We start from the raw sequence: 12,465 nt of genomic DNA, 5'->3' as shown, positions 1-12,465 counted from the left end.
GAGGGGGTTTTTTTGTTTGTTGTTTGGGGGTTTTTTTGTGTGTGTGTGGGACCTGCAATTTTCTATTATTGTAATTTTGTGTACAACCACATTTGCATTTCCACTGGAAAGAAAGAAGTACCTTAGGCCATGTATTTTATTCTATGAAATTATATTAAACCTGCCATAATCCCAGTGATGGGACCATTCAAGATGACAAAAAGATATCTAGGTATGGGCCATTTGCATGTCAGGTCACTGTGAAGGAAGAAGAAACGACTCTGTTTAATGCTGTTTGCTGTGGTAAGGCATAACAGATGGCTAATGCTGAAAACTGATCTCAGTTCACAGCCTACTGCCGTCAACTATTCTGTATGAAAGAGATATTAACTGAGAAAGTTCACCAGCTCAAGTTAGGTATTTGGAAGTGCTTGGACACCCCTATATATTAATACTTCCATAAACCTCTAAACAGGTGACTCGCATGTTGTTAAACAGAATGAAGCTTTAACACTTCTCATTTGAATTTTCAGTTATGGCACCAGTGTTCATTAATGTCCCATTTTTTCTCATTAACATACAGTATTTCAGAAAACAGTTGGCAGTAGGGGGAAGACTGGATTTTCTAATAATGTAGGGATATTTTATAACCAGTTACATTAGAAAACAAGTTAATACAGAACAATGTACAACTGAAACTGGGAGCATATCTTCTTTCATGTTATTCAGTTATTTGTTATTATTTTATATTTATGGCTGTGATTAGAAATGTTTTCTGCTTTCCTGTGTTGGTTTATTTATTATTTTTGGAGCACACAGTGATAGTGAGACAGCAGCTCAGAAACAGCCAGATAAGCTTACACTTTGAAGTGCACAGAACTCCAATTAAGCTATGGGGCTATTTGCAAGGCCAGGTTATAATCACATCATGAAGTCTGCTAAATATTGTTAGTGTTTATTTGGAATCATGCTTAATTTGAAACTCATAAATGTATAATAGAAGGCCAGGCTACTCAGTTTACATAAACCCATCAGCATGTATTTATCACACAACAAAAGGCAATTAAGGTAGATGCCTTCACAAGATCATCTCAGTGTTTCACCAGAAGTAGTCTTCAATGGTTACACATTAAAAAGTCTGTGAAAGCAACAACAGTTGCAGTCTGCATCATGGACTACTGCTAGGAAAGTGGATTTTGTGCATTTTCTTTACGACTACTTAAACACGCTGCTTATTCAAAAATACATGTCTGGGCCACAGCATGAGGGTATAAGGCCTGCATAACTTACAAAAGCAGTGTGCACGAGGCAACGACTGTCACCTGGAGAGGGCAGGGTTGTCCTTGGGGCTTCCCTACACCCCTGCTACCACCATTGGGAAACAGTGCGGGGACAGCAGGCAGCACGGTCTTCCCACCCCTGGAGGAAGCTCAGGGAATATTGTCTGTTACATGGTCTACTATCTCTTCTCCAGAATGCACCCATTTAGGTCCCAGGCTGTTCAAAGGTTAACTACAGGGTGTTGACATGCATCTCACAGGGCACTTGGAACAAAATGTGGTGGGACACATAGTAACATATGGTTGAGTTGTGCACTCACATCATCAGCACCATTGCAGCAACCACCACCCAAACATTTGTTACTGTCTTTTGTGCAGTTCCCACTGAGATCAGGATGCAGAGCAGCTCCACTCTGTTTTGATCAGTGTAGCAATGCTCCCACTGGCACAAAATGCTCGCAAGCCCTTGTCTGTCCCAGGAGGGAGGAGTGAAAGGAGCAGCACCGAGAAGAGCAGCCAGGCATAGGAATCAGAGGTCAGATGATGGAAAAGGATATAGCTGGGCCAGGGATGGGGAGGAAATGGTAGAAAGCATGATGGAGCCGTCTTTAGAAGGTAGAAGATTAAAACAGCAGCAAGGAATAACTTGTAAGGGATCTTGGAAAGGAATAAAAGAAATGGAGAGGCTGAAGAGGAGAGAACATTATACACAAATCGGCAGACAAATCCAGTCTGTGGGCTGGGGAGACTCCCAACCTGTTCAACACCTTTTTCCATCAATGACTAATCTTCATTTTTACTTCATTTTATCTATATCATGCAGTGACACTTGACACAAAAAAGAAACCTAATGCTCTCCCTCAGTCCCATGTAAGTAGGAGGCCAAAACATGGGAGGAGAGAATAGACTTCCTCACTATAACCCTTATCCTGCCTGCCTTCCAAGCCTTGGAGATCTGGGTTTCTTTAACGTGCTGATTTTCACTTCTAGTGCAAGAAAAGATATAAATAATGTTCTGAAATTTTTATTCCTAATATGGAAGAAAAAAGAAAAAACTTGTCATGGAAAGATTTTTTTTATTAAAGTATCTCTTTGGAAATACCACAGTGTTACATACCCATCCCCCTTCCTTCCTTCAATAAATAAATAAATAATGAAAAAGTATATTTCAGAAGAGATTTTTTTTTAAAACCAAATCAAAACTAATGAAGACGTGGCTTTGTCATAACAAACATTTTGCTAAGATTTGTCAAGCTTCTATTGAAACTTTTCTGTTTCAACAAAGTACATTTTATTTGTCTGTCTCTCTGTAGAAATTTCTCTAAATCCTTATAGTCTGCTGTGATTCGTGGATGCTTCTTGTCTAAAGATCTGATATGTATCAGATTTCTCAGATACTGCAGATGTTGCAGTACCAGATTGTCTTTTGGAAAGCAACACATGTCAAAGCCAAAATTCAAAGGGCTCCTTTCCCAGTCTGGTCTCCTAGATAGCATTTGGAGACATCTGCTGAGAGATGAAACAATGACACATGCTATGTGCCCAGCAGGCATTTTTAATTAGACCTAAAATTTTGATTTTGAATCATTCTTTTGTTTTGTGGTACTTTTGGAGAGTTATGGCATTACTTTTTTGTTTCTGTAACAAGGGGAAGGCGGTTGCATGCATCAGATCAGTCAAGCTGCATAGACCACCCAGTGAAGATGGTCTGAATTTGCCATACTATTTGTTGCATGCAGCCCATATGGAAGTCACAGCACAACTCAGACTGGCAGCATGTTTGAAAAATTATGTGTCTCTGAATGGCTATGCATATTTTGGATGCATACATCCTTCCAGACTCAAGGGGCCAGAATCACACAGATGAACCAGAGATAAACATAAGAATTTGCACATTCGTAAACATTCAGAAGGGAAGTTGATGCACTGTGAGCAAGCCTGAAGAGAGTGAGGCTTGCATAACTGTTTACTTCCTAGGAGCTGGATGTTGCCAGAACTAAAAATGAGATCACCATTCCCGTCCATCCTAATACCTGATGCATTCTGTCTGCTCTTTGCCTTAAAGAGGAAAAAGAATCTTTAACGTTATTTTTGCAGACCAAGGTATGGACAGAACCACTAAAGGACAGAAAACAGATATATTTGGCAAGGTTAGATCCTTCAGCTTGAACTGCTGAGGAGTGGTAAGGTGGTTAGGAATTAGCCTCTGGCTTCTGCCCTCAGCTGATTTAAGAACAGTATGTTTAGGAAAAATGAGTGGCACTTTACAAGTAAATCCAGCCTTGAGAGAAAGACTGGAGAGGCACCACTTTACTGATATTAACAAGACCTTTTTAAAAATATTTCTGAAAAGAGGAGTGGGAGAACTCAGTGGCTGCAGCCCAGAGGCAGGCTAGGCCTGGCTAACCAGAAGGACACTGTCCTGTGAGCAGCAGTGGCGGGGCCGATCTTGGCTGGCAGGAGAGCAGGGCTCAGCCCAGCTCCAAGCTGGCTGAACAGGCAGGTGGGGATACGGTCTCTATAAATATTTGCCTGTGGAATTCCACAAAGACTTCCCTGGGCATGCATGCTGCTCCACACATGTTCACAGTCATCTCTTTCCTGAGGGGGTACTGTCACCTTTCCCCCCCAAACACTGTCTGCTGCATTCCCCTCTTGTCAGCAATAGACCCCCTCCTTCAGATTCCTATCATACTATTTTTAGTCCAGCACACGTCTTTGCTGGCCCATCCATGTTTATCTTTTGAATATAAGAATTTCTTTGGGCTTTTTTTCATCTCAGCCATTGAACAGAAAATACTGAAAAAAGTAAAATAATTCTGGAGGATAGCTGCAGTAGTGACTGCACTATGATTGTGATCACCGTGAATATTACTCAAGTACAAAACCTGTGCCTGCTGGTGGTCTTCCTTAAGTTTCCAGATACAGTGAAGCCAAGAATAGAGCTGCATCATAAATTTTACCTAGATGCTGGTTCTGGGGTTAGGACTTTGCTTATTTTTGCCTGCATTTTGCTGTAGTACCTGTATACAGCTAATTGAATTGTAGATGTAACATATGGAAGGGTGCCCAGGCCATTTCCCAGCTAAAGGAAGGTATTTGTTTTCAGGAGATTTTCCAGGACATTTTCGAATAGAGCAGCCAAACATTTTGCCATTTTCTTTGAAAACATTTTCTTTGCCAGTCCATAAATCTCACCATTAAAACTTTTTACCTTTAATACCATTCCCAGTGCTCTGATTTAACTGTTTGATTTAACACCTTTCTCCATAAATTAATCTAATATACATTCATGTTGACCGACATCAGAGATTCACTAGCCGAGGTCTGTACACATGTACTTGGCACTAGTGGCATTCTCTCCCAGTTGAGACTGTGAGCATGAATTTACCAGAGAAATAGAGAAAGCTTTTCCATGCAATCTGGAGGTAACCGTAGGCATGTGATTCAGGTAGCTGTCTCCACTCAAACAGCTAAACTTGCAAGGCGAGAGGGAGTACGTCTGAGCTGAAAGGGCAAATATCTCTCTCTACGTGGGCAGGTATCATTTGGGCAGTAACACTTCTTCAAACACAGCGTCATGTCTGGGAATGCAGGAGGAGCTTGCCTGAGGTGCAGTGTAGGGCTCTCAACATGAGTATCAGACAATGGCACAGCAGCCATGGCAAGTCACAGATTTCCCCTGAGTGCGTGGGTGTTGCCCAGCATAGAACTAAAAGCAACTGCCACCATCACCCTGGTGGCACCAGCTGATAGTATCCCAGAGCATCGGGTTTTGTGGATGTCTTTTCAGCATCTTTTGGGTATTGAGAGGTCCAGACCGAAACAGAGTGCATTGTTCTACAAGGGTTGTTATTTAAATAACACAAGCACAGAGACTGAAGTACAGCTCTGCTCTGATGCCTCCTTTTTAAACATTATTTTTAAATCATTTTATACTTTCATATTGCATGGCAAACATTTTATGACCACAGTGAATGTTGTTCATCTCAAATTTCCTCTTTGTGTATATTTGCTTTTTAACTATCTTACCCATTAGATCTCTCAATCCACACTTTTCTATAACTGATGTCCTTTTATTTCCTATCCAGATTTCTAGCCTACTGATACCTAGCTGTTTTCTTGTCCATGGCCCATTAAGAATGTTCTGACATTTAATTAAATTCTTTACAAAATCTACTTAGATTATCCATTTCTGTGTTGTAACATCAGACAAGCAGACTCTCTTAGCCATCTTCCCCTGCTTTGTTACAGTTTATCTTTACTCCTTCTTTGCCCTTTGTTGGGTCATGCTGACATTTTCCAGCCCATTTTGTTGAACTGGTTGCGCTGACTGTTTTAAGTATTTTGGGTTGTGACATGTCTACATATGTAACAGAACCCACAACAGTTCTCAAAGAATTAAACCCTGATCAGCAGCCTATATATTGCCCTTTTTTTAAAAGTTGATTTAGCTGCTAAAATGAATAATAGTGGGTGCATTTTTATTGACATTTTAGCCTCGACCAGGTGTACGCTTTTGAAAAAGATTTTCAAAAAAAAGGATCTCCCAACAACACCCTTTGGTTTGTATCTCCAAGCAGTCTTAGAACATGTGAACTGGTTTGGTTTCATATGAAACTAAGCCAGAAGATGCGTCCTGGTAGAGCACCAGTGATCTCAACCCTTGGTGAGGATTCATTCAGTTCATGAGACCCAGGTAGACCTAGTTCAAAGTAACCCCACCTCAAGATATGTTAGAACCTTGGTACCATTTATTTTGTTCTTTCTGGGCCACGTTGTTGGTAACATAGGCATAGCCACTGGTAGTTAAAAATCTGCTGAGACTGCCTTCTCCCTCATTGCCTTCTGTTCTCCTCTGACAGTGCTACTCAGCTGAAATACAGAGGTATACACATTCAGCTCCAGATATTGCTTACTACATCCTCATTTAAAAATGAACAAGTATTCTTCTGAGCTGGTCACCAATAGAAACAATAGCAGATGTCACCTGAACAGGCCGCACATGTTTCAAAGTAGATAGATTACACTCTGGTCATCATGTCAGCATTTGCCTATGTAAGCATTGTCACTTGTTCTACAAGGAAGTTTTGCTAGAATAATAACAAAAAAAAACAACCACACATTTCAAGAGTAGTTGAATTTTTCTAGAGCGTTGGATGCTTCTTTCTCCATCCAGCCTCAAAAAGTAGGAGGGGTGTAATGAAGAAAGGAACTGCAGACTGTAGAGATCCCTTGCTGCTGTTGATTTTGTTCAAAGATGTACACAGGACATTAATGTTTGCAGATGCTCTATAAAGATAAAAGACAAAAGCCTGGGAGGAAAAAAAATATGATCTGCTTTAAATAGATGGTGAGCCAATTCTTCCCTCAGTTACACTATTGCAAATCAGGTAAATTTCTTTTCATTTTTGGAATGAGATCATGATTTGTCTTAAAGGAAATGAGGACTAGTGAAAGGGAACTGAGAAGGCATTGGAAAAAAGTTACAACAAATAAGAAAGTGTGAAATAAATTATCTAGTCTAATTAAATGAAAAACTCTTTTGTTCTTAGGAAGAAATTCAAAGGGAGTGGGACTCCACAGGCTGAAATTTGTGATTCTGTAATTTGATCTGTGCACACCAACCTTGTGAGAAGTTAATCAATCAATTTTAATGTTAACATAATACTTCTCAAGAAAACAACAGCATCTGACTTTAACAGCTGTAGTTGCTGTGAAAATCAAGGACTCCACCTAGAATTAAAATGAAGACAAATTTATTCAACAGTTCTTGCTTTCCCCAATAACAAAGGGGATTATGTTTTTAGGCTGGGATGTCTCACCTCTTCACATATTGGCATACATAACATTAGGAAAGGAGTCTTAGCTACCCCTTTATTCCTCCCTCTCTCCCTCAGGGAAGCCACAGGACAAAGTAATCAATTAAAAAGGTCAAAATAAGCAAGGTCAAATGGCTTCATTTACTGTGACTATTAATCTCAGTTACGTACATAAACTTTTTACATATGGAACCTTCTCTTTCTACTCAGCAAAGATGCAGGGGCCTAGTTCCCTCTCCTTTTTTCTTGTCTCCCCTTTTCCTCTCACTTTTATATTTCCATCCCTTCATTACTGTGTTGGCATAAAGTACTACTACATACAGGAAACTCAGAATCAGGCCCTATTCTGTGCCACAGATGGGGTAATATGCAAGAAAAATATGGTAATGAAATAAGGTACCTGAACTGCAGATACTTAAAATTACTTTATCTCTTTTCTGTTTCTTACCTTTTTCATGTCAAACCATGAAAGATTACCTGAAATATCAGTTAAGCAGGGAAATATTATCCTAATAAATGAGCATGCAAGTATGTGCCTGGTAAGTTATTTGATTAAACAGGAAGCTAGAATCCTATAGATATCCACAAATAAAGCCCCAAATCTAAATGACTGTATCGTTAGCTCATTTGTAAACTGTTCCAGATGTAAGATTTTGGCAGCTTTCCAGTAGGCTGGCTGCAGTCTGAGCTTTTCTGCATCCGCAGTGAGAACTGCAATGCCTGACTCTTCAAGGAAAAGCTCCACAAGGCTGATGACAAATTATATAAAGTAACAACCTGCCTGCCTGGCAAAGAGAAACTCGGACAGATCCCCAGGCAAAGAATGCCCTTTTTCCCGGGGCCAAGCTGCAGCCATTTGACTCTGGATGTGTGATCGATCTGCATTATGCATCACCCAGTGAAAGCCCCTCTGAGAAGATCATTTAGTGATCATATCAGGGACTCCACTGCTAGAGCCTTGGACGTTATCTGGAAAAACACGAGAGACAGACGACTGGCAGGTGAGAAGGACATTACATAAGTATATTTTAAGATTTGTAAGGGACCATAATCAATAACGGTAATTAGTGGCATCATTTGCATAATGTATTGATGTCGCCTTTAAGTATCTCTCCAGCCTTTTGTTTCTGTGTCACGTTACTTCGGTGCTTTGCCTACGGTGGACTGTATGTGCTCCTTCAATTAGACGAGATAAACATCCGTTAAAAAAAAAAACAACAGTGAATTTTTGTCTGATAATGACAGTGCAAACTCCTCAGACTAAAGTGCGCTGAAGCATTTTATTTTGCTGTTAGGTCAGACTGTGCTTTACTGCTGTGATGTGCTTCACTGAGTTGTGTTACAGAGTGCTTTGCAGCCAAGGAGTGTGTCAGTTGGAATATCTGGGCTGTGCACTGAGCAATTACTGGTATTTCCTCTGGCAAGGATTTCAGTGCTGTGAGCTCCAAGTGAGTGTCAGGTATGCCAGAGCTAGGTTTCTGAGATATAAATTACCATCCAACTATATGGTTACAGTTCACATTTTTATTTTGACTTGCAAATACTCAAAAACTCGAGGCAAACCATAACAGAGGGCTAGAGCAGAAGATAATTTAACTTGCTTTATTTTGCTCTTCTGTTATTGTCTGCCTGTTAGATTGAATGCTTCTCATCCACCCTGCTGGGGTTGTTACTTTTATTATTGCAGCATTTAGAGGTTTCAGAAAAGGCAGCAGAAATGTACAATGGGTGTGACATGCCAGAGGGATCCTTTGGTTTGTTTGTATACTTACAGTGGGGATGGTTTATCCCGCGGGCGGGGGGGAGGGGGAGAGGAGAGAGGAGAAATGTGAATAATGATAAGATCAAGGATGAGATGATGGAGAAGCAGACGATATGGCTCACTAATGTAAACTGAACTTTTACATCATTCTCCTGCACTTATATTTTGGAGAAGAGCAGCTAAGTGCATAACAGACATTTGTGAATTCCAAATTCTGATTTGTGAATTCCAAAACTGATTACATCAGGTAATCAGGCAGGGAGTGACCATGGCATATAAAGAAACACAGGGGCAAAAACCTGCTTTAAATTAGAGCAATTCATAAAAAAACTTGTTCTGTGTCAATGGCTAGATAAATCTTGTGCCTGTTCCCATAGACTACAAAGGACAGTGAGTTTCCTGGGCAAAGGACCTCAGCATTACAACTGTTTTACAGTAAAGCCTCATGGTCACAGGAGATGGGGACATTACATTTACTTTAGTGCTCAGCAGTTAGTCACAAACATGGCAGTGTTGTGAAAGTGCTGGACATTAACCTCTCTTCCATGGCAAACTGAACTGGGCGCATAGTCCATTTCATCTCTCAAAGGTGTGTTAGAAAATTGGACTGTTTTGGTGGCTTTGAGACTGCAGGGCATGGAACATCAGTCACAATGCAGGTCCTGATGTTCAGGATGCTGTTGAAACTCTACTGGAAGGAGCACTGAGAGGAAAGAAATTCTGAGTGAAAAGGCACAGACGTTACACAAATCTATAAAAGGCAAGCTGGTGGGACCAAGTCAGCTTTTGTTTAATCTGTGTGTTGCCTGGTCAGCTGGACACTTGTTTACCCTGGCATTCATTTCCATTCCACCTGCTAGAGTTGTTTATGTGAATGCTTTGAAGTAAGCTTTTTAATTTATAGTTAAGTTCAGAATGGCATTTGTATCAACAGACTACAAGCACCTCTGGCCTATGTCCACATAAGAAAACTACTACCAACCATCTTCTATAAAATTGGTTTCCTCTCATCAGTTCACATAGGAAAGCATATAATGACATGTAATTTATACTTTCTGTATGTGACCTACATATGAAAATACACAGGTTTTATCAGGATATCAAAAGGCCTTGATAAACATATATATTTAACCTTGCATATGATTGTCAAATATTTGAGGGATGGATAACTGCTAATTATATTTCTTGAGACTGTCACATTCCTAGAAACGCAGAGTGAACATGAACCCTTTAGCCTCTTTAGCTGCACTGATAAGGGTCGGCATGTTTTTATTGTACTTGGCAGATGGTTGTGAACATGAACGTCACAGTTTTTATCAATACAAGGCTTAGATGTTAGAGGACCCTTAAAAGCAGTGACAGTTCAATTTTCCAGGTTGTGCTGGTGATGTAGGCTTGTCAGTCCACTAGTATATTTGGGCTGCTGTCAGTCAGAAAGTCAGAAAACCATCAAGCTAACCCCCCAGTAAGCAGTGCAGTATGTAAGTGGAGTAGTTAGCAGGGTATATTCTTGAAAATACTTCATGAATAACAGATTCAGGAAAAGAAACAAAACAGCAACAAGTTGTGTTGCTCTTCTGTTTGTTCTCTGGAATATCAGCAGTTTAAACTGCTGACTACCTAAAAATGGTAAAGAAGGGTCATGACACTGAAATAAGAAATCCACTTAGATCAGCAATTTGTGTTATCAGGACACACCTTTGAAAAAGAACACAGTATTTGCAAAAGAAAAAAGAAAATGTGAAATATGCATTCTTCATGGCATATTCAAGAAAAAGTAATCCAAAAAATGTTTTACCTTTAAAAAAAAACTGCACAGAAATAGCAAATTGTGCAATATAATCTGATATAATCATCAAACAGGCAGTACTATCTACCTTCTAGCTAGGGAAAACATCACAGAAAATGTTTTCTATTAGATCATGTAGTCTTAATGACAAAAAAGAAAGGTAGCATTAGTTTTGGGCAAAAAGTAACAAAAAAATTTAAAATGCCATTAAAATTGCATGAAACTAAAAGATAATAGCTAAAGATGCTTTGATTTTGGGCGGGCACAGTAAAGGGAGGCAAACAAATACAAACTGTCCTCTCAGGTCACCTCTGCGTGCCACCCTACCCTGGCCATGATGGAGTACCACAGAGCGGCATCCTCACACTGCTGTTGGACACTAACACCAGGGCTGAGTTACTGTGTGTGCCATCTCATCATGTGGCAGAATCACCTGTGTTTCAGCCAGCTGGGGCCAAGCACACTTGTATAAATATGGTATATTATTATTGTATAGATATGGTGTCTTGTACAAATGGGGTACATATTTATAAAATACCTGTTCTGAGCAGCAGTGAGTTGCAACTCGGTGTAATCACATCATGATCAAACTGCCTTTGGCGGCACACGGCTCATGGTTTTCCACTCAGTGTCTTTTCTCCTCTTTCTTAATTTACGCAGACAAAGAAAATCTAGATGCATGTTTGCAGTCGTATCTGGTGATCTTAATATGGGGAAAATTAATCACTAAATAAATCACTAAACACAATGGAAGCATTTTCAATTGCTGGGACATCAAAAATGCCCAGAAGAGATGGGATACAATTTGGAGCAATGGAATGAACAGCAAAGAGTAAGAGGACAGAATAAGACTCAAGTTGCCAGATTCCCTAAATAGGCAATTTGAAAATTTTAACTTTTCCTGTTATTGCATTCACGAGAAACAGAAACATTTCCTTGGGAATTGCCAGTTTATTCCCCATACTGATGTCAAGGCTTAGCTGGGAAGGAAAGCACACTCTGGCTTCTTCAGCGACAGGCCTCCCAATAAAGACCAGGGGTTTTTGCACAAGAGGGCCAGCAGCAGTGAGCTTCTCCAGAGCATGCAAGAGTCGTTCTCAGCTCTGAAATGTACATATCCTCAAAACACTGTAGACAGATTTCTCCTAGTGCCTCCACTGTATTGCTGGGTGAATTATCTGCATGATAGACTCTAGATGACACGATGTAGCATTTATCTGCATCGTACTAAGAACCATTATGCCCACCATACCAAATGACTAAAAGGTCCTGCATTTTTCATTTTCACCAGCATTTTTTAGAAAACATGGTCAGACACTGAGTACAACCAAATACTCATATGCCCCAATCTCTTTTTTGGGCTTTTTGGTTTGTTTTGGGTTTTTTTTTTTTTGTTTTGGGTTTTTTTATGATAGAAAAGCTAAATAGTCTTCTGAAATATCTAGTATTTTAGAAAAAAAAAAAGAATGTGTAGGTAGTCTAGGTTTGTTGAATTATGTCTAGTTTGCTGCAGTGGCTTAGTCATTGAAAGTCTGTGGGAAAACATTACTTATTTGGTATTTTAAAAATAAACCTTCAACTTTTCTATTTGAAATTATATTATTGATTGACCTACTTACCATTTATAATTTTCAATTTTCAATTTTTTCTTAATTCAGTTCACTAAAACTTTACAATATTTCATTTACCCCAGAATTAAGTTAATTTTGTGACTTTTGGCCCACTAAAAATAAAGTGGGCTTTTGTCACCCTTGTTTTTCTTGGTTTTGTTTTCTGTTAATTGCCAAAGAAATGAAAAATAACTCAGTTGAAAAGATCTGTTACAGACCACTT

The 12,465-nt window shown here is 39.6% G+C and overlaps 1 protein-coding gene across 2 annotated transcripts in view; it reads left to right on the top strand.

Moving 5' to 3' along the window:
- The window catches only part of DLC1 (DLC1 Rho GTPase activating protein), a 230,734-nt gene that overhangs the window by 121,361 nt on the left and 96,908 nt on the right, over positions 1-12,465 (top strand). Inside the window, exon 1 of one of the 2 annotated variants that reach the window (XM_013294985.3) lies at positions 7,793-8,082. The exons of the other annotated variant lie outside the window; for it this stretch is intronic. Coding sequence (XP_013150439.1) covers positions 7,968-8,082 — 115 coding nt within the window. The 5' untranslated portion in view covers positions 7,793-7,967. Of the gene's footprint in view, positions 1-7,792; positions 8,083-12,465 lie in introns of those variants that run through there. 2 annotated transcript variants of the gene reach the window in all.

The sequence above is a fragment of the Falco peregrinus genome, chromosome 2, assembly GCF_023634155.1.
Source record: "Falco peregrinus isolate bFalPer1 chromosome 2, bFalPer1.pri, whole genome shotgun sequence".
NCBI lineage: Eukaryota > Metazoa > Chordata > Aves > Falconiformes > Falconidae > Falco > Falco peregrinus.
Note: the sequence above shows the minus strand (reverse complement) of the source record. Positions and strands in the feature narration are given on the sequence as shown.